The sequence below is a fragment of the Sorex araneus genome, chromosome 2 (genome assembly GCF_027595985.1).
Source record: "Sorex araneus isolate mSorAra2 chromosome 2, mSorAra2.pri, whole genome shotgun sequence".
NCBI classification, from domain to species: Eukaryota; Metazoa; Chordata; class Mammalia; order Eulipotyphla; family Soricidae; genus Sorex; species Sorex araneus.
The window spans coordinates 282,463,265-282,486,599 of record NC_073303.1 but is presented as its reverse complement, the minus strand read 5'-3'; the positions used below and the strand labels follow the sequence as shown (position 1 = coordinate 282,486,599).

The window sequence follows — 23,335 nt, the reverse complement described above, 5'->3', positions numbered from 1 at the left end:
GAGAGTGCAGGGGGTAAGGAGCATGTATGCGACTGAGCACTTTCCCATCCATGACTCCACATGGTTCTCTGAGCACCTCCAGGTGCATCCCTACAGGTCCCAAGCACTGCAGCCAAGAACTCCCAGCCTGCTTGGGAGCCCAGCCCCTGCAAGAAAGAAATCCTAAGTATTCCATGGGTTGTGGGTTTGTTTTTTTGTTTTTATTTTTTGTGATGCCAAGGATTGTACCCTGGCCTCAAAAATACATATGGTTTACTGATGAACTTCTTCCCAAGCCTACCATGGCTGTGTGTGTGTGTGTGTGTGTGTGTGCGCGCGCGCGCGCGCACGCGCGTGTGTATAAGATGTTGTTCAAAAGGAAAGTTTAGTTGCTCATGTAGAAAGTTGAGATTGTAGGTGATCTCTCCATTACTCTCCATCTGTAATATATTGTTTTTATAATTTTTGATAATTAAAATGTTAAGATACAGTATTTTCCTTTTTAAAATGCTCTTGGCATTTGTTCTACCTCTTAAGATACTTTATTTTCTATTTTCTATTATTTATGTACTCATCGTCTTTGTTATTTTTATTTTTAACATACCTAAGTTGGTTGTCTTGTAAAATAAACATATAAAGACAAATTATATCAAACATTTCAAGAGATAAACCCTTAGAAGTTGGATAGCAGGAAAAAGAATTGTTATTTGTGTCCTCCTTTCCATTGCCAAATTATGTTAAAAAATATAATTGTATTTGTATTTGATTGTATGCTGTAATGTATATTATATATATGTACATATATTGGGATCTTTTCTTGTACTCTTGAGTTTTGTTTTTCAGGGGGTTGGAGGAGCATCCCTGGCCTTGCTCCAGGCTTCCTCCTGGCTCAGCACTCAGGGTTCACTCTTGGCAGGGAATGATACATTGTTGCCAGGGATTGAACTAGGCTAGCTGCATGCAAGGAGCACCCTACCCACTGTACTGTCTTCTCCAGCCCCACTCTTGAGTTTTTTAATGTAACATTTTGCTTAACAATTGCATGTTAATTAAGTAGTATAATGCAGCATTTCCTTTATCAGCTTTTTAATGGTCTTAATATGTTGGAAGATTTTATATTAAGTCCATACAGTATTTTTTCCAAAACATTTGACAGCTATTTATCATCTGTGGTTGGTTTTCATCTTTGTGGTTGATAAAAAAAAAACATGAACAAATGGAAGGAATAATTAATTGATTAAATTAATAAAATAATTTATCTCAATTGATACAGTCTGTAGTTTATAGCTAATGAGTCAGATCTGTCAAACATTTGTTTTCCCAGGTGTATCAAGTAAAAATTTATCTGTGCTTTTATTTAGAGCAGCTGTCTGAATTTTTTTTCATTTAAAATTTAATATAGTTTAATTTTGGATCATACTAAAACATTTTTCTAATTTCCCATACAGTATTGAGAGAAAGAACTAATAACAATCTACAATAACAAGTTAATTTAGTGTCATATACATGGCAAAATTTTGTACTACAAAATTAAACTTGTTATCTGGCCTACTATGATATATTATTTTTATCCAGATTTATTATGCACTTGCAGAATTTCATAGTTAAGATTGATAATGTAATTATGGACTTCTTGTCTTAATATAGAGCCCTTTTTGATTATGACAAGACTAAAGACAGTGGTCTTCCCAGTCAAGGATTGAACTTCAAATTTGGAGATATCCTTCATGTTATTAATGCTTCTGATGATGAGTGGTGGCAAGCCAGGCAGGTTACACCAGATGGCGAGAGTGATGAAGTTGGGGTAATTCCCAGCAAACGCAGGTAAGCATACGTTTGTTTTAAAATATCTTGCCACTTTTAAAGTTGGACAACATTTAAGTTATAATTTCTTTGGATTTCTTTCCTGAGATGGTGCTTTTATGCTTGGTTTTCCATATTTTGTTTCACAACCATTTCATTGTAGTCAACTTATAACCAATTACATAGAGGATATGATATCTCTAAGGTAGTCGCTTGACACAACATAACTATTTTGTCATAGTACTATTTATCTATACCATTGATAAGAGAGAATCAAAGCCTATGGTAGCTTTTCCGTGTAGGCAGTATTAAGATCTAAGCTTCTGGGGTTTTTATTGTGTCATGAAGTCTTTAAATTGTTATCTTATAAATGCAAAAATTTAGAAATATATGTTAATATTCATCACATTTCTCATCTTAATTTAGACGTGTTGGATTTACTGTTTTTCCTCTTTGTTTATATCCATTTATTTTAGTGAGTTATTAGTGCATACTTTCCATCTAGTGGCAGAAGTGGTTAAGTGCAGATTCTCTTTGAAAGTAATGATCTCTGCTTAGTTGTCTGGTCTGTGAAATTCCATTGAGTGCATATGTGTATGATTTTGTATGTTAGATGTATACTCATTTTGATGAGTCACTATAGTAGATAATTATTGCCAAATTGTATGCCTTTTTGTATACTTGCTTGAAGAACTTGAAAAATCAAAGAGCTCAAGTATACCAAGATTGTGGCAATACTTTGTCCATTTTATGACTGATGTTGGCTGAATTCATATGTTTAGTAAGATCCAACTAGTTGCCCCATCTTATATTTGATAGCATCTCCCTCTTTTAGCTTTTCAGTGCTTAACATAACATTTTCTGGAATAGAATATAATCTGCTGTAAATTCAGGAAGATTTTCTGCTTCTTAAGCAGAGACTTTACATATTAAATATCAAGGTCAGGGATTCTGGAATCTCTCATTTTGGGGAGTCTCATATCTTGCAAAGCTTTTTGTGTGCCTGCAACAAATGAGAAATACGTTATTTTTCACTAAACAAAAACAATGTTGTGTTTAGTGAAAAGATATTTCTTCCTTTTATATGCTGGGAACAGGGATCAAATCTATGGTCTCACACTTCTGAGGCATGTATGCTATCATTGAACTGATATCCCTGACTGTTTTTATGTAAAATCTCCATATGGTTGGATTTTAAACCTAAGGAAGTGATATATGAGTCACAAATCCCCAAGTCTGTGAATAATATTATGGATACAATTTTTCACTGGTAAGCTCAAGTGTGAGGGACAGGACTGACAGCACATCGGGTAGGGCGTTTGCCTTGCACACGGCCGGCTCGGGTTCGATTCCCAGCATCCCATATGGTCCCCTGAGCACCACTAGGGGTAATTCCTGAGTGCAAAGCCAGCAGTAACCCCTGTGCATCCCTGGGTGTGACCCAAAAAGCCAAAAAAAAAAAAGTGCAAAACCATAACTATGACATGACGTTTCATTGTTGACTGTATTAAAATCTTGTTTTCTCAAAATTTTTGTTAGACCTCTTCTAACAATAAAGACTGTTTTCTCTAACTCTTAACTTACAAGAACAATATTTACAAATAAGCACAATTTAAGCCATTCAAGTATTTATGGAGCAAGATAATGATGAGTAAACAAAACCATTTTGAGTTTCACATGTTAGTTGTGCAGTGCCTGAGGGTTCATAGGCAAAATTATAAATTATTCATGTTGCCAACCCTCAAAATTGCTGTAGAATAATGAAACACTTTTTAAAATCCATAACTACTGGAATTATGGGCTGTAGAGATAGTATAGCGGGTAGGGCACATACCTTGCATGCACCGGATCTCGTTTCGATTCCCGGCATCCCAGATGGCCCCTTAAGCACCGCTAGGAGAAATTACTGAATGCAAAGCTGGGAATGACCTTTGAACGCTGCTAGATGTGATCCAAAAACTTGGGGGAAAAAAATCCATAACTACTAAAGTTCTGCTGTACTAAGTAAAGCTAATAAAACATGGTAAAACCACATGTATCCATATGTTTGGGGAGCTTTTTTATGCTGTATACTGATATATTTCTTAGGTTGAAATTGAAGATTTAATAAAAATATAAAGTTTATTCAGGTTCATGTAAGTGTCATAATCTACATGGAACATTTTGTTGTTGTAACTTTGCATACTTGTTTTGAATAGGTAACACTTGAACAAGATTCAGAATTCAAAAGATCTCAAAATAATACAAGCTCCCTCTTCAGTCTGTTCACCAGGCACTAATTTCACTTTCAGAGGGATAATTAAAGTGACCTCTTATATATAGCCATCCAAAGATAAGTTTTTGCTTTGATTTTTTTTATTTGGGGTCATACCCATTGGTGCTCAGGGAGTATACCTGGGTCAAGTCAGGAGTTACTCCCAGTGGTGGTTAGGGGGACAGCATGGTACTAAAAATCGAACCTTCTGCATGCAAAGCGTGTACTGAGCCCAGTGAGCTGTCGCAAAGATTTTTTCATAAACTGTATTTTGTATACCAAAATAGTTGCTTTTTATATTTACATATGCATATCATTGGAGACAAGCTTAATTTTTTTATTTCCCTTTTTTTTTTACAGCGTTCACAAAGTGTGCCAGGCTGGAGGTGGGCATGGGTAAACCACCAGGGCTCCACCCCACCACCAATCCCTCTTTGAGCCGTATTTGTGACCCTGTCACTTTTTTTTTTTTAATTTTTTAATTTCATATCTTCAGGAACATGAAGATACATGTCTGGATGTGTGGGATCCACTTATATGTCTTTCACCAGTTGTTTAATATTTGACCCCAGTTACTTTTCTCTCAACATTTTTTGCATATGTTACATGATAATCTAGTATTTAAACAACAAAACAGAAAAGTTGAGAGATTACTAAACTTTGAAGTGTCTTAGTAACTTGATAATTTTAGTATAGTTATGGAATTGAAAATTTATACTTATATATGCATGTTATATTGTTATATTTCACAAGTGATTTTGTTTCTTAAATTTTAAATTATGTTAAGATTTTCAGAAATTCTAGCCAGAGGATGTGAACCTAGCTGGCTTCAAGGTTTTAGAATATGAAAATATTCAACATGAAAGTATCAGTTCTAATGATTTCTAGTTAGACTCTTAAGTGCATTCAGTATTCTTACAAAATAATATTCTTTCCTTGACAGAGTTGAAAAGAAAGAAAGAGCACGATTAAAAACAGTGAAGTTCAATTCCAAGACAAGAGATAAAGGGGTGAGTATTCAAAGTTTATCTCTGTCACCCTTTATTTCCTTAGAAATTCATCATTGAGGATAATAGGCCTTTTAGTAATTGTTTTAGCTATTATTTTAATATAAGAATGGTTTTGTCATAAGATTTAATTATCAACAACTTTTTGCCGTGGTAATTTACAATAGAAGAGACCAGAGTAAGCAATTTTTTATTGACGTGCCCATTTTATAGACCTTTATAAATTATCAAAACTATAATTTTAATATACTCTTAAAAATATACCTTTAGGGACTGTAGCAATAGCACATCGGGTAGGGCGTTTGCCTTGCACGCGGCTGACCCAGGTTCAATTCCCAGCATACTCCTATCATCCCCTGAGCACTGCCAGGGGTAATTCCTCAGTGCAGAGCCAGGAGTAACCCCTGTGCATCACCAGATGTGACCCAAAAAGCAAAAAAAAAAAAAAAAAAAAATTATATATATATGTATATATATATATACACACCTTTAGCCAAGTTTATTTATATAAATAAAATATATTCCGTTTCTAATCAAAAACTTGTATTATCAGTTTTACTTCTGATATCTAATTTAATAATCTTACAAAATTAAAGTTTAAAAAATAAATTCATGAGAATTTTATTTGTGGGGGCTGGAGCGATAGCCAGCAGATAGGGCATCTGCCTTGCACTGGGCCAACCCAGGTTGAATTCCTAGCATCCCATTTGGTCCCCTGAGCACTGCCAGGAGTAATCCCGGAGTGCAGTAACCCCTGTGCATTGCCGGATGTGACCCAAGAAGAAAAATAAATATTATTTGTGTTTCAGACAGTGTTCTTATTTTCTTTTAAGTCCTACTTGAATCTAAAAGGGATATCAATAGATTAAAAAAATTAAGGTTTCAGAATATTCTAGCAGTTAAATAAGCCTGAAGATAAAGCTTGAACACATGTTGTGTTAAAATGTTATACATAGCAATGTTTTATGTTCTGGAATTTTTATCTAGAGCAAAATTTTTATATATCTTAATCATAGTTCAAGTCAGTGTGAAGAAGTTAACAAATTCACTGTATTCTCTGTTCATCTCTGGTATTACTTAAACAGTTAAAATTTTAAAATTAAGGGCTAAAGAAATAAAGTACAGGGGTGAAGGAAGGTACTTGCCTTGCATGTGGCTGACCTAAGTTCCTGGCACCACATAGGTCCCCTGAGCATCACCAAGAGTTGCCTCTAAGTATATCCAAGTAGGGCCAAAAGCAGTACAAAGCAAAAATTTTTAAATTACAAATATGATTCTAGATCAAAGAAATTAAATTTCAGTAAATTGTCAAAAGCTTCTTTTAAAATTCCTTTAAAGTTAACCCATAGTTTTGGGAAAATACAAAATAAAATAATGTGAACTGAATCAATACTTAAAGTAAAAATTTTAACCAGAGAGAAAAGTCCTAAGTTAGTGTTCAAGATTTGAAATACGTACAATGTTTTTTGTTCTTGTTTCATATATGTCTCTAAAAATAATTTTAGATATCTATATGCTGTCATTGTATTGGAAAAGAGGTTGCATGTTGTAACTTATCTTTCGTACTGTGAAAAGTTAACTGAATTAACGACATATTTAAATCTTAGTCTTGTTTGTGGACTGTAACCAACTGGAAACACAGTCACTGTGTTCTAACACAGCACCCAAAGTATGCATGATACTGAGTGGGGTAAAATACGCTTGCCATTGATGCAGAACTGCATTTCTTTCTGTGATACCACTTCCCGTACTAAGTCCTTTTCCTTTTCTTACATGGTGGTTTGTGGACCTTATTTCCACTTTAGACATAACATTTCAGTTTCTCATTAACACTTTTTTAATTTATTTAGCAATATCAAATACTACATATAATGAAAAATTATATTTAGCTATCTTAATCCACATTATTAATTTTAATATTTGAATATATTCTCACAATGTAGCATTAATAACAAAAGGTAATTAAACAAAGTACTTTTATTTAATTATTAAAAAACTGGAGATAGTATGTTTTTTCAATTTGTACTTACCCTACACAATTTGTTGGTCTTATTTGCTTATACTGTTTTCACTTCTAATAAATTCTTCACCTGGAGGGTATTAAATATAATATAATTAATACACTTCTTAACTAACAATCATTTCTTCTCTCCTAATTCTGATATATTTTAACTAACTGCAAAGATATCAAAAATCAAAGCATTTTAAACTTCATGTTTCTTTTGGTTGTATTCTGTGAAACTGACTCTGACCACTACATATGCAGGAGGAGGAGTAAATAACCTTTATTAAAAACATATGAGTTTCATCAGAAACCATTAAAAAAAATTTTTAATATAGGAGTTTATTCAGCCATTGGTTTAGCTGATTGAAGTGACACAAACTCCACATAGTAAAAATTTTGACTGAATTCAAAGCCAGTGGTTGTCATGAATGAAAAGATTGAGTCCTTGCCTAATGAGATTACCAAAATATATTTTCTGTTGAAATTTTATGTTTCTTCTCTTTATTATAAAATTTTAATAAAACAAGAATCATTATTTTAAATAATGCTGGATATCTATGGAAGGCCAGATTTTATCACAAGTATTTTTTAGCATCAACTTAATTTTTAACTTCTGCATATTTTAACATACTTTTAAGATTGAAATTAAAGCAGTTTGTAGAATAAAGAACAATTAAGCTATTAATGCTAAATTACTGATTTTAATATTTTTTAATGAGGGTCTGGAGAGATAACTCAAAAGTGCTTCATTTCCCAAAGACAGAAGTTTGACTCGTGGCATCACGTGGTTTATAATGCCCCACTACCACCTGGAGTGAGCACTGCTCCAAAACCAAAAAAAAAAATCATAAAAAATGAAAGTTTAGGGGCATAGATAGCTCAGCGGGCTCAGCCCATACTCTGTGTGGGGGAGGGTTGAGTTCAGTCCATCCCACTGCATAGTTCATGGGCATTGCTGGGAGTGACCCCTCACCCTTGCTCCCCACCGGTACAAAGCCAAGAGTAGACCAAGAGTTGTGGCTCAAACATTACAAAGAAAGAAAGTTTAACCTAATTTTTGTGAAGATTCTTACCAAATAAGTTCAAGTAATAGCATTTGAGCTTTTTAAAGTCACTTTAGGGGGCTGGAGGGATAGTACAGCGGGGAGGGTGCTTTCCAATGGACTAGAGGACATGCTTTGCATGCCAAAGGCCCTAGTTTTGGTATTCACTGTTTAGTGTCCCTAACGGACTGGAGCAATAGCACAACGGGTAGGGCATTCAGTTCCTCTGCCCCTCTCGGAGAGCCGGCAAACTACTGAGAGTATCTCACCCCCATTGCAGAGCCTGGCAAGCTACCCGTGTTGTATTCCATATGCCAAAAACAAAAACAGTAACAGGTCTCACAATGGAGATGTTACTGGTGCCCGCTGAGCAAATCGACAAACAATGGGATGACAGTGCTACGGTGTCCCTAACACTAGGACCTTGACATCTGTCCCTTCAAGCACTGAGGACAAGTAACCCCTGACCATTGCCACGCGTGACTCAGAAACCCAAAACAAAAGCTAATATTCCTCAGTCACCTGGTACCGCTCAAGACATGCAGGCATGCCGGGGACTACTGCCCCGTGTGCTTCAGGGTGCTGGCATCTTACAGTGTGGCCCACTCATGATTAGAACAGAATTTCTATCCTTCATATTGTCCCACTCCAAAATCATAAAAATCATAATTTCTTATATTGTTCTTTTTGTTTGCTTTTGGGCCACACCGGGCGGAACCCAGGACTTACTCCTGGCGCTGCACTCAGGGCCCACTCCTAGTGGACTTGGGGCTCCTTCTGGTGTGCCTTCGATCAAACCTGAGTCAGCCACACGCAAGGCAAGCGCCCTGCCCGCTCTACTCACCTCTCCAGCCCCACAATTTGTAGTATCACTCTCAAGTAAGCCCATTTGCTTGAAAATATGGGCATTTATGGCAGACAGTGCTGAAGGAGCTATTCCTCCTCAGTGGCCTCAGCCTCCTTTGTGCTGTGGCTCCTAATTCTGTGGAGGCACAGGTGAAACTTCCAGGAAGGAAGAAAGCTTGTTCCCACCTCCATGCAGTAAGGGACATGAGACCAGCTGTTGACTCCGTGATAGCACTTCACATAAACTAAGTCTTAATTGGCTTCATGTGTACCAAGTTTGCATTCCCGCAGGACTCTGGCAGTGGAATGTATATGGTTGTCTTTTACTTTAATATACTTGTGAAAATACTTAAGACCAAGTAAAGCAGTTGTGATAGCCTAAAGTCGGCCAGAATTCTGACTTCTTCCCTGATTGGATAGTGATGATAACTCTTTTTTTGCTAGTCCCTGTGCTTGACAAACTCCTCTTAGGTTTTTTTCCCCCCATTTTCTGATTCATACCATAAGCTTGTATCTTTTTTCTTTAAAAAAAAAAAACATTAAAATTTGCTTTTAAATAGATTTACCTTTCTTGTTAGTCTGTTAGAGCCACCAAAAAGGACTTGGAAGTGTGCTTAAATTGAAGGAAAATGAAGAACATTGCCTACTACTTCTAAAACATTTGAACAGCCCAGCAAAAGTTCCCCAACTTATATAACCAGTGTCCCAATTAAAGGGAGGGGGTGCTGGAGCAATAGTATAGTGTGTAGGGCATTTGCATTGCATGTAGCCAACCTGGGTTTGATTCCCAGCATCCCAGATGGTCCCCAGAGCACCAGGTGTGACCCCAGGGGGGAAAGGAAAAAATGCTGACTAAGCAATCCCACTGGAACTCTAGCTTTCTTTAAGCAGAGAAACGGAAAACATCCCCCCACTGCACCTGAGACTAGTAGAGCCCACCCCAGGAGGGATCCCCCTGCAGGAAACACTGATCTAGAATAATGTTTAAAACAGCAAAAGTGGAGCACCTCTTGCTTGGAAGTCTTCTAGAGACACATGGATATGAGCTTATGTTAGCCTGATTTGTACTATAGTAAAAGCTAATTGTTCATTCCCTTTTTATCAAGTAGCTCATATATCTTATTTTCTAGGTATTATGGAACTATTCTCTTTACGTATTCTGTTGTCAAACATTCAGAGAGTTAATAAAAAGTTAGAAATTCACTTTCTAAGTGATAAAATAAACCTAAAATACAAACTGCACACTGTGGTCACAAGAGTCAGCTTCCACAGAGCTGCTAGGCCGGGCCTTTGTCCACACAGACGGTAGACATCCCTTTGTTTTGCCCCTCCTTCTCTTCTTCAGCAGTCATTCAATGACAAGCGTAAAAAGAACCTCTTTTCCCGAAAATTCCCCTTCTACAAGAACAAGGACCAGAGTGAGCAGGAAACAAGTGATGCTGACCGTAAGTATGTGGATCGAATGGTCAACTGGAGAGAAGTGTAGAGGGACCTACTGCCCTGCAGTTGGTTGTTACCATGGAGACAGTTTCAAGAGCTGCAACAGGTCACCTACCAAGGATCGTAACCAGGGGCAACTTCGTAGGCCTCAACCAAGTAGCATTTTTTTTCTAGCACATTAGGCAGTCTTAACTTAAAGTAAGTAGAAATTAATAAAAAGAATGGTATTTTGTTATAATAGGAAACTCTAAATTGCATTTTGAATAAAAAGCATTTTAAAGTGAAAAGATTGAAATTTAATTACTTCATGTAATTAAAGCTCTTATAAGAAACACTTAACATATGCAGAAAAATTTAGAGGAATAGCGTGGATGTTTGAGAAGCTACTTACTGATTTTAGGTATAGCCTTGTCAATCTTTAACAATAGGACATCTAAAATCATCCATTTGTCCTATTTATTGCAGATAGAAATAGTCTCAAATTTTGCTCCAGTACCCTAATCAGTCTCTAAGATTGAACTTTCTTTCTGAAGATTAACATTTAGTTGCTAGCATATTTCAAACTCAGAAATCTACCCTGAAAGTGTCCTGTAGATTTGTGCACCTGTAATGGTCTTGGAACTGTCTCTTATTGTAGCACCAATTTTATGCATTACTGACAACTATTTTCTTTGATTATCTTTTTATTGCTTGCTCTCTGGGAACTACTCTCTACAGGAGATCCCTGACGACATGGGATCAAAAGGCCTGAGTAAGTGATCAAAATATTCCCAAGTTATTTTTTCACCTCCATCTACAAACCTACTTTTTTCAGATACATTTTGAGATTCAAGGTAGTGCCCTTCTGGCATAAGGAGGTATTTAATTTTAGATTGCTTTTAGACTTTTCATGTTAATAATTTGCTTGGGATTTTCTATAGTGCACAACTTTTGTTTTTCTAATGCTCAGTTTTTCACATTTGAAAAGATCTGTGCTCACAATTACATTTTCCTTTTTGTAATTATTATAGCAATACTTTCACAAGGGATTTTTAAATACCAATGATTTTTTTCAGTTTTTTATTTTTGCAGTAGTGCTTCCTGCCTTTATTAGAATTTAGAAAATAATCTTTCCTGAAGTTTCACGTCTCATGCCCCCTGTCCCACCCCAACTCATTGTTAAAACAATTTAAAATCACTTTGATTTTACATTAGGAAGACATTGCTGGAATATGAAAGTATAAAATGTAAATGATTGATCTTGCACATTAGAGAATTGTGTACCTCAGGTACCAGTAACAGTCTATTTGAGGGGAAATATATACCTTTTTTAAGAAGATCGTAAATTATTAGTATTATAAAAAATAGTATTCTACATTTTTTCTTTAATATATGTTTTGGGTTTCTATTGTATTCTTGCTTAATTTTCTAACTAGTACTTAATCTTCATTTAAGCTTCTCCAGAGTCTGATGCACTAAACAAATTAACAAAACCATCATATTAGCAAACAAGATAATAAGTTTGGAGTATTTTTAATTAAATGTAAAGTTTTACCAAATATTAGTTATTTTAATCAAATATTTACCTAAAAATAACTTAGAGAAATAATATTTTAGGCTAAAGGGTTTTTCTAGCTAATATTTCTATTTGGATTATTAAACATCTTTAAATCTTCTTTACGACTTATTGTATAAGAATATTGTCTTAACTTTAAAAATTCCACATTAATAAATACAGATGTTTATTTTAATGTCTTTGTTTAAAACCATTTTCCTAATTTATGATAACTTTATACTGGGTGTTTTTTGTGTTTTTTTAGCAGACAGAAGATTATTTTATTTTATTTTTTCTTTGTAAGTTCTTGACCCTTCTTATTGTATGTGTCTTAACTACCTGTTATGTTTTGCCAACCAAGAAATTACCATTAAGATATTTTCCCCATTCTGATTATATTCCCCTGATACATGTGTAAGCTTAGTAGTAGTAGTGTTATTACTAATACCCTTCGAATGGTGTCAAGTCCAGGGCTTTGGTGCAGAGTTTCCAGACCTCCACTACGGCTAAAGCTGCCAAAATAACCCTCTACCACTGTCCTTATATACTTCTTGTGCATTCTATTTTTCATTTGTCTGGTTTATTACTGCTGTTGTTGTTTTTGCTTTGGGGGTCACTCCCCGCAGTGCTTAGGGCTTATTCCTAGATCTGTGCTCAGGAATCACTCCTGGAAGTTTCTGGGGACTATGCGTGGTGCCAGGGATAGAACTTGGGTCTGCTGCATGCAAGGCAAGAGCCCTACCCACTGTGCTATCTCTCTGAACTCTGACCTTTCATTCTGGAATTTTCATCTCAGCTATAGTACCTTCTATCAGCCTTATGATTAAATGTTTGAATTAGATTGAAAGCATTATGCTTTATATATAATTATTTCTGTTTTACACATTTTGTCATTTTTGCATGTGTCCTTTTAGTATTGGGTAAAAGTCACAGACTTATTTATGGTCACTTTTCCTTTTTCCCTTACCTGTGGGGAAAATTGTCAATGAATATCTTAAAATTCAGAAAATATTTTCTCAGATTGTTAATGTTGTAGCATTTTGAGAATAGTCACATGTTTTAGCAGTGTATGGTTTGGCACTCGGGTCTGCATATTCACATTATCAGTTGGGATAACATAGACCTCCGGAAGACTCACTGCAAAAAGAATGAAATGAAGAATCTGTTTTCCGTGTTGATATTTTTATGATGGACACCTACCCTCCACCACATCATACACCCAATCTCTGATTTAAATTTTTTCTGGTACTTTAAGAATTCTTAATTGGTGAGGGGTGGGTGGGGACACCCAGCAGCTCAGAACTTTCTCTTGGCTCTGCATTCAGGGATCATTCCTGGCAGGGCTCCAGGAACCAGATGTCATGCCAGGGATCGAACCTGGTTGGCTGCATGCAAGGCAAGCACCCTACCAGCTGTACTACCTCTCTGGCCCAGGAATTCTTAATTTAGAGTAACCAAATTCTATTGAAAATAGGTGTTTTTGTTACAATAAGGTATTGTATTAAAAATAAGTAGTATTTTTAAGTTGCATGTTTAAAATAGAATATTTCCTCTAAGAGTTAGAAATCAGGAGCATAAGCAAGTGAAAAATGGTAACTGATTGCCAGATAGTAATTTTAGTATAGGATTTCTTTTTTCCTGGGTAATAACTAAGATCCCTTAAATAAGTTTTTGTACTTATATCACAGAACCAAGAATTATTTCACCTGGTAGCTTGATGATCAGATCAAAACTTTATTTGGAAAATATTGAGGGAAGAAAAAAGCTATCAATAAAATTCTAAAAATTTTTTTAGAGAGATTATCAGCAGATCATGTGACTAGTATTGACAAGATACCCAATAGTTTACAATTTGAAAAAAAAAATACAGTAGAACAAAGGGTGGAGTCAAGGATACCATTTATGGCATCAAATAGTTATATCTTGAGGAATCAGAATAAGCTAAGCAAAAACCCTCTGAGATTTTGCTGTAGTAAAGCTAATGTTGCTATAATAAACCTGCTATTTGTAATTCAAGCCCAGTTAGGACAGCAGAACACTCAGAAGGATAAAGTTTTCCAGAGAAGTTTGTTCAACATATGTCAGATAATGCTAAAAAAGAAAAAAAGAAAGGTGTACTTCTTGCATGTAATTTCATACAACCTATAGGGTGGGGGGGGAGGGAGTGGGCATTTAACTGAAGAAAAGAGAAACAAGAGTGATGCCTTGCTTTTTATAGACATTAATTATAAAAGAGAAGAATCAAATAAATTACTGTTTTTCTCTATTGAGGAAGTAGAAGAATTTCCAAACTTAATGTTAACCTCACAGAACTAATTTGAGGGCGATGAAAATCTATAACTACAGCTAAAATATCATACTTTCTGATGAAAAGCTAGAAATAAAGGCCTGGGCAGCTTGTATGCTTCAGGGAGGCAGTTTTGAAACATTCTAGAAAGGGAAATGGGATGAGATTGCTTTAACAGAGACAGAAGGAAATCCCGTTCTGAAGGCAGTCGTACAGTTTCAGCATGGTTTGTGCCCGTCGTGTGCAGCTCAGCATTTACAGCTTTATCAGTTAAGTACGTAAAAATCTTCAAAGTTTCGTTTAAGCCAAAAAGCAGTCTTATTTTCACTTTTAATTTGTGTTAAGATCAATGTAAGTATAGTTTCTTTGTTGTTTATTCATCTGTTTTGGTGTTTTGTTTGTGGTGCCAGGAATTGAACGCAGAGCCTCACACATTTGATTTATATGCTCTGCCGCTAGCTGTGTCCTGGCACGAGAGTAGTATCACTGGTTGAGATTGATGGTGTAGAAGGAGCAAAAGACAAAAACACACATTCTCAGGAAAACATTGTTTGATTAGAAAGGTAGACATTGGTTACAGACATATGAATGGTTGTGAATATCAAGCATAAAATAAAAATCATACTAAAAGAAGATACATCTGTCCATTAGAACTCTGGACAAATGATAAGAGACAAGTGCTCAAGAAGCAACGAGGGCCACAGAGAATACCGGGTCGTGCTTGCCTTGCTTGCCTCTGATCGTGACTCAAACCTTGGCACCTCATATGGTTCCCTGAGCAATGCCAGGAGTGATACCTGAGTAGCAACAATGTGGTCCAGCTCTTTCCCCACCACCCAACTCATTTTTTTAAAAAAGCAAATAAGCAAGTGTGTAATGTCCTTAATAATCAGTAAATACTATGTACTTGACCATCACTTAAGCAAGGTTGTTTTGGTTTTTTTTCTTTATAGGAAAACCGAAGATAGAAAGGTTCCATTCAAGAACTACCTTTATTGTTTCTGTTGGTAGTATAAATTGGTAGATTTTCTGGAGCTTTATCATTTGACTACTAGTATCTTTTTCAAGGGCTTTATCCTTAAGATGGAATCAGAGATGATATAATGGTTTGCATGAAGATGTTACTGTATTACTTAGAAATAGCAACGGATAGTAGAGCAGGTAGAGTGCTGCCTTGCGTGTGTCTGACCCAGGTTTGATCCCTAGCAGGATTCCATATGGCCCTTCAGCCCAGCAGAAATAAGTGTTGAGCACTGTGGCCAAAAATAAAAACAACTTCAGGAATGCTGACAAGTCACTTTCCAAAATGGTTGTACCGATTTACTCTCCTACATACAAGCAATAGGAGAGTTTCAGTTGCTGTATCCTCTCTGCTTGTCATTTCTGTTTTGATTTTGTTTTCATTAAACTAGTTTCATAGATAGTAGAGATAATCCATTGTAGTTTAATTTGCCTTTTCCTCATAAGTAATATACTTGAATGCCTTTGTAGTTGTTGGATATTTGGATATCTCTGACAGAGTACTTTGAAAAATGGTTTTTAATTATCAGGAGGAAAGTGTTTTGCTCATCTTTTAAAAAATACTGTCGTTCGGTAACATGGTTGCAGCAGTGCTAACAATACAGTGTTCTGTTTCGGGGGAGTGGGCCACACTGGACAGCACTCGGCCATACGTGGCTCAGTGCTCAGAGGACCAGATGTGCAAGGATGTGCAAGGAATTGAAACCAGTGTTGCAGCTGCCACAGCTGCGTACACATAGAGAACAAACCCAGTAACCCCTGCCCCATGTCACTAGCCCCAACATTTATGGGCTTGATGTACAAAGTTACTGTACTTCCCCCGACTCAGGTGCCCAGTACCCTCCCTCCCTGTCCTCACGTTGCTTCTGTTCTGCCTCTGATTATCTCTCTAATTAGCATCCAAGCAGTGGTGATGGTGGTTGATGGCAATGATCATATTCAAGGGCCATCAAAATTTAAGAATTTACAGAATGTTCTTGCTTAATAGCTCATTAGTAATCTGAGATCTCAAAATGAATAGGGAAAAAAATCCCCAGGAAAGATAGAAGATTGTGGTGACGTTAGATTTTTATTATATAAAGACCTATTCAGTAGTAGTAGAATAGTACAGTAAATCCTCAACTATTCATTTACCCCAGTTCTATAATTGTCAACTCATGGCTGATTTTGTTTCTTTTTTTACTCACACTTACACTCCCATTCCCTTTATTTTGAAGATTGTATTTTTGTGGGGAAGGGAGGGATACATATTAGAGATTACAGAGTTGTAGTACCAGTCCTAATTAAACTTAAAGAATTTTTTATGTAACATTCTTGTGAAAATCAAAGAAAAATAGAACAGAATGCTCATATCTGTATAAGTTAAGTATAATGACTTGATGTTTGTGGAAAATAATTGAGAGCAAGCTGAAATGTCAAAAAAAATAGGAAAATCATGATTCATTGATCCATAGATTTTAAGATAATTAGAAGTTACTGTTTTGAAGTCCATGTGATAACATGGGAAATTTTTAAATATCAGCTTTTAAAAATTTTTTTTGCCACTTTTATGTTTCTACTTTACTAAAATTATCACCGTCATGATTAAGAAATATTTCTCTCTCTTTGCAATTAAAATAAGACTTAATTACCATTGTTACAGAAATTCAAAATCTTGAATTCTACCATTCTCTGAACTTTTCACTCCTAATAAGTGCCACTTCTTTTTTTTTTTTTTTTTTTTTTTTTGCTTTTTGGGTCACACCCAGCGATGCTCAGGGTTACTCCTGGCTCTGCACTCAGGAATCACTCCTGGCGGTGCTCGGGGGACCATATGAGATGCTGGGAATCGAATCCGGGTCGGCTGCGTGCAAGGCAAATGCCCTACCCACTGTGCTATCACTCCAGCGCCATAAGTGCCACTTTTAGGAGACCCTGTGGATGGCATGATGCAAAAATATTTCTCCCCAAAAACTTTCCTGAGGCTGCATATACCTCAGGCTGAGTTGACTTGACCCCTCTCCCCACTTTCTTTTTTCGGAAATCCAAACCCAGATTGCAATTAAAAAGCTTAAGTCTTTGGGCTTAATCACAAGTAGGGGGAAAAAAAAGAAAACTTTTTCCTCATCCTTTATCATCTTATTTGTTTGTTTTTCTAGCATAATAATTTGAATTTACCCTTTTCAACTGGAAAAATCTTGTGTTTAGTTCATGTGGCTGTGTAGCCCAAGAGTAGAGCACTTGCCTTGTTATGGACATGGCTCTGGGTTGGGTCCCCGGCACCATTTTTAAAATTGTTTTTTCATATTTTTATTTTTGTTTTCCTCCAGTTTAAGACATAATTTATAGAAAAACATGGAAGATTACCTTTGCACGAGAAGGGTCAGGTAGTATGCAGTGGGTGAATTTAGCTATTTTGTTCTTGCCAAGCAGCCTTGTCAATTTTGTTAAAGCAGAGTTTCTCATTTTAAAATACAATTCAACCTTCTAGAATTCTCTTTCATTTGACTTTTTTTTTTTTTTGCCAGTTGAATCTCTGACATTTAAAATGCTTATCTGTATGATCACAAAAATGTGGGTTTTTATTTCAGGAGTAAGATGCTGAACTAAAATTAAAAAAAAAATCTCTTCATTAAAATGGGCACCTTTCCACCCAAAACTCAGTCACATTTCATAAGCTAAATTCATTGGTACCAATTATGTTTTCTTCTGTGCTCTTACATCTGCACTGGACTTATTTAGAATAACTTGACTCTCTTTGTCATATTCTATTTGCGATTTGTAATTTTGACTTTGTTCATAAACTGTTGGATCAGAATGAGACATCTTTAATTACAGGTTTTTCCTTGCTGATTCTTATTTGTTCATCTGAAAACTTAAAATTTTCAAAGAAAGTAATTCTTTATTAAAGTTCCTTGGTTATATATGGTTTATATCTCAGTATTTTGTAATGTCATCTTGTGTTTCTTTTGATAATTTGCTTTTTTTTAATTCATGAGACTATTTTCTTTATTTTTTTCATTGTCCTGCAACTTCAGAACATGTAACTTCTAATGCCAGCGATAGTGAAAGTAGTTACCGTAAGTGTTTTAAGTTATTTGTTCTTTTACAATCTCAAGTAATCTAGTCCCCTGGTAATATTTTTCCTTTATCCTTTAATGAAGTGTTGCAAATACAAAAAAAAAAAAAACAGAAAATAGATACTTAGTGGGTTTTTTTTTTTTTTGGTTTGGTTTTTTTGGGCTTTGGTTTTTGTTTTGCTTTTTTTTTGCATCACACCCGGCAATGCACAGGGGTTACTCCTGGCTCTGCACTCAGGAATTAGTCCTGGCAGTGCTCAGGGGACCATATGGGATGCTGGGAATCGAACCCGGGTTGGCTGCGTGCAATCAAACGTCCTACCCGCTGTGCCATCGCTCCAGCCCCATACTTAGTGTTTTTAAATCAAGGAAAGCCAAGTAAAACTCTGCATTTAAAAAAAATAAAACGATGCGATATATAGAAGATAATACCCAAATTTTAATAAAACACTGAATTCTTTTGTTTAACAGTGCTACTAATGTACATAGTGCATCTATGTTGTGTGCTTTTTATAAGAAGTAACTATTTATTAAATGCATGGGAGCTCTTGGGTGCCAGAGATCAAACCTAAGGCCCTACACATACAAGACTTGGCTCTGCTACTTACACCACAACCCTTTTTATTCTTTTTATCATAAAAACTAAAACAGTTTCTAATGGCTAAGGATGCAGCTCAGTGATAGAGGGCATGACTTGTATGTGTGAGTCCTTAGTCTGGGTCAAATGATTCACCTTCTGTAACAGGAAATAATGACAAAATTTTTCTTACAATTGCTAAAACAGTAATACTGATTTCTTATTTGGCATTTTGTGTTAAAGTTCTTGTTATTATATTACTAATTAAACTATCCAAGTATGTGCACTTTTTTAAACAGATTTGAGAATGGGAAGAGGGGATTGTACATGAATATTATCAGTTATAGCACATTAAAAATTAAAATTGCTTTTCTAACTTTTTTTACTGCTGTCTAATATGAAAGTAATCTTGATTACAGATGAGTATGGCTGCTCAAAAGGTCCATCTTGTTAATATTTGTCTTTAATATTTTTCATATTGACAATATATACTTTTAACCCTCATTCATTTGATTGGTTGTTATTTTGTCTTAACACAATACTTAATGATTTTTCTCCTATTTTTGGTGTGAGAATATTCTTGTATTACAGCATTTTATTGACTAATAATCAAAAGTTGTCATAGGATAGTTAAGTGGTTCTCTAGAAAAAAGAGGTGATGAAAGTATATACTGTCATCATTTGCATGAGTTAATAGCTGTGGATTAAATTGCATGTTTTTGCTTTTATGTGAATCATGTTTTACATATAGTACTTTTTTTAAGCTTGTAAATGCATATCATATACATTAGGATAATTGTCAAATGCACTTTTGTTGTTGTTTTGTTTTGGAGTCACAACCTGGCAGTGCATTTTGTTTTGTTTTGGGCCACAGCCTGGCAGTGCTCAGGCTCTGCTCCTGACTCTGTGCTCAGGGATTGCTCCCAGTGGTGCGTCAGATTGAACCCTGCCTTGCCAGGGATTGGACCTGGACCTCCACTCAGCTCATTGAGCTCTCTTGCCAGGACCTCCAAATGAACTTTTAAAGAAGAAAAGAATATTTTTAAGAATACATGAATTGAAAAGGTCTACGTACATATCATATAAACTATGAAAAATTTAGTGAAAAGATTTTTCTTAACTGACAGTCACAAAGAAAATCTTCAGATACACTTTCCATTATTGAACCACTTAACAGTCTCTCCTAGCTTGTTTTCTGCACATGTATGTATCAGTAGCTACTCAAAATTTAACTCTTACTCTTTTTTAATTGAGTAAAGATACAGTTTGTAAGGTTCAGTGTGGTTTTACTTTTGGTTTTCGGGCCACACCAGGCTGTGATCAGGAGTTATCCCTGGCACTGCTTGTGTGGTACCAGAGATCAGACTGGAGTCAGCCACGTGCAGAGCAGATGCCTTACTCCCTGCACTCTCTCTGACCCGGAACTTTACACTAAGAACTGGATTATTTTTGCTTATTTGGTTTTGGTTTGAGGCCACACCCAGTTGTGCTAAGCAGGTCACTCCTGATGGTGCTCCGGGGTCCAGGGTTAGCCACACACAAGGCCAGCACCTTAACCCCTCTACTATCTTTCCAGCTAATTTGAAATTTTATATTAAGGCTATTCTTAACTTCTGAGCCTATAATCTTTTCATCTTAACATCTGAAGGGATTTTAAGATCAGAGGACAATATATTTTTTTTCTCCTTTACTATCAGTGGTATTCATTTTGTTGCAAGGGAAGAGTTTTCTATGATTTTTTTTAACTCACATTGAAAGTTTTTTTTTTAATTTGAATAGGTGAATTATTAGACTAGTCATTAGATTTCATTAGAGAAATAGTGACAGTATTTTTGTTTTTGCATTAAAATTTTAATTGTAAAATAATTATAAAATAACTTTAAAGATGATATTCTTGGTAGCAGTAAATTACCTAATATGTATATAAAACTACTTATTAAATCTTCATAGAATTTAATAGTTCTTAAAATTAAGAACTTAATCTTAGGCAAAAGATGAATAGAATATACTTAATACCACAATGAAAATTTTAAAGATTATAATAATGATAATCTATAAAATAGCAACAGAAAGGTAGTTACTAAATAAATTGTACTTTTTAGACATTAGCTATTTTGCCAATGTATGTTATATATAAAATATCAAAGTTACAGTAGTTCTCTTTATAGACTTTCTCATATGTGTTTTAATTTTCTAATAGGTGGTCAAGAAGAATATGTCTTGTCTTATGAACCAGTCAATCAACAAGAAGGTTTGTGAAGTCTCTTGATGTTTTTACAAGCTCCAGACAATATATACTTCTTGACTTGAAAACTAGTTCTAACTCAGGCCTAAAAAACCTACCTTAGAATTCTACTATATTTTTTATATTCACTGTGTAAATATGTGTGTATATGTGTAGAAATTCACTGTATACAGTTTATAAAACATAGTTCATCACACGGTATAATAGAATATAGTCATTTATAAGTGATTAATTGGCATAATTACATTATGATACGTAAGTTTCAGATACACTGAAAAGCAACATATATATTTGCTGCATTAAGTTCATTACTAAAAGTCTATTCTTTCCTTCACCATACACTTGTCCCCTTCTTCCCAGTTTACTCATTTCTCTTCCCCCTTTCTCTTGGTTTTGTGGTGCACAATTTATTTAGTACATCCAGTTGTTTATTTTTTTCTGAATATCACATCCGTGAAATCATGTTTGTGTTTCTTTGGCTGGTTTCATTGGGCAAAATATCATCAGTCATATTGTTGGAAATGGCAGGATTTGATCTTTTTCAATGCTGAGAAATATTTCATTGTGTATTTGTACCAAATCACGTTTGTCTGTTTATCAATAAATGGATACTTAGGTTGTTCTTAATTCTTGGTTCTTACAAATGCTGCAGTAAACATTGAGGAGATGTATACATCTCTTTGAATTAGTGCTTTTGTGTTTTTCAAGTGCTCAGGAATAGGATAACTTAATCATAATTTTATTTTTAATATTTTAAGGACTCACTATACTGTTTTTCATAGTGACTTCACTGTCTGTTCTCACCAACAGTATAGAAGGCTCCCCTTCTTTACACGTCCTCTCCAGTCTTGTTTCTTATGTAATATAGCCATTCTCACAGGTGTGAGGTGGTATCTTACTGTTCTGATTTTCATTTCTTGATAAAAAGTAAACAACTTTCTGGGTGCCTTTTTGCCACCTGTATGTCTTTGAGGAAGTGCTTGTTCAGGTGCTCGGCACTTTTGGAGGGGAAGATTCCCACGCAGTACTCGGGGTGCCAAGGCCCATCCCAGGATTCTCAGCCAACCAGGCTGGCCTTTCAGTGATAGGCTGTGTGTCGTCGGGGATCACCCAGGCCAGCCTGGCTTCTCTGGAGACCCCGTGATCAGAAATTTCAAAACGGACTCGGCCACTGGCAAAGCATGTGCCTTCTGGTACTCCAGTACTGCCTTCCTGGCCCATTGATTGATAGACCTTTGGATTGACTTGAAGAGGTTTTTGGGTTTTGTTTTGTTTTGGTTTATTTTGGTTAGTTCTTTGGATAATTAGATTTTAATATATGATGTAGAAATCTCTTCTCCCATTAAGAGGAGTGGTTTCCCCCCACCCTCCAGCCTCACCGTACTGGGAATCAAACTGAGGTCCCTACTTTACCACTGAGCTGAACCGTCTTTCAATTTTGCTGCAACTCATTTCATTATGCAAAAGCTTTCTGGTTTGATGCACTCACATTGTTTATTTTTGCTTTTGTTTCTCTTGATATTAGAGTTGATTATATTTCTAAGGTATTCAGATATTTGTATTTCTAAGGCATTTGTCAGGGATTTTTAAATTCTGTGTTTTTTATGAATTGGGGTCTTACATCCAATACTTTATTTTGAATTAGTTTTTGTATATAGTGTTAGTGGTCTAGCTGAATTCTTTTGCATGTGGTTATCCAACTTTCCCATAGTCATTTATTAAAGAGACTTTCCTTACTTCATTGTAGGCATTTAGATTCTCTATCATAAATTAGTTGTCCAAATTGTGTGGCTTTTTATCTCTGGGCTCCCAGCTCTATTTCATTGCTCTGTGTGTCTGTTTTCATAGAATAAAGTCATTTAATGCAGTCTATTTTATATTAATGTTTTTTATTTCCTAGGCAGCTTCTTCCCATTGTTCATCATAATATCACTTACTCTACTTGTACAAAGTCTAGGAAGCAACTCTGATCATTACCTTTTCCCATTCCTTACCTTTTCATACCCTTTCCAAACAATTTCAAAGCTATATTTATTCTTCTTTGATATCTTTCTTATTTAATAACCATGTCTCTCCCTTTTACTGCATTGTTAATTCTGATTCTCATATCAGTTTCATACTTTTGTTTTAATTTTTTTTTTTAATTTTTTTTTTTTTTCTTTTTGGGTCACACCTGGCTCTGCACAGGGGTTACTCCTGGCTCTGCACTCAGAAATTATCCCTGGCGGTGCTCAGG

At 35.5% G+C, this 23,335-nt stretch overlaps 1 protein-coding gene across 25 annotated transcripts in view; it reads left to right on the top strand.

Moving 5' to 3' along the window:
* DLG1 (discs large MAGUK scaffold protein 1) overlaps positions 1-23,335 on the top strand; it is a 185,107-nt gene that overhangs the window by 147,537 nt on the left and 14,235 nt on the right. For 8 of the 25 annotated variants that reach the window (XM_055124442.1, XM_055124449.1, XM_055124441.1 and 5 more), the window contains 6 exons: positions 1,627-1,803; positions 4,980-5,046; positions 10,283-10,382; positions 18,236-18,277; positions 19,259-19,294; positions 21,055-21,105. In XM_055124442.1, coding sequence (XP_054980417.1) covers positions 1,627-1,803; positions 4,980-5,046; positions 10,283-10,382; positions 18,236-18,277; positions 19,259-19,294; positions 21,055-21,105 — 473 coding nt within the window. Of the gene's footprint in view, positions 1-1,626; positions 1,804-4,979; positions 5,047-10,282; positions 10,383-11,094; positions 11,129-18,235; positions 18,278-19,258; positions 19,295-21,054; positions 21,106-23,335 lie in introns of all 25 variants that reach the window. The other 17 variants (XM_055124456.1, XM_055124447.1, XM_004602980.2 and 14 more) reach the window with 9 other exon arrangements.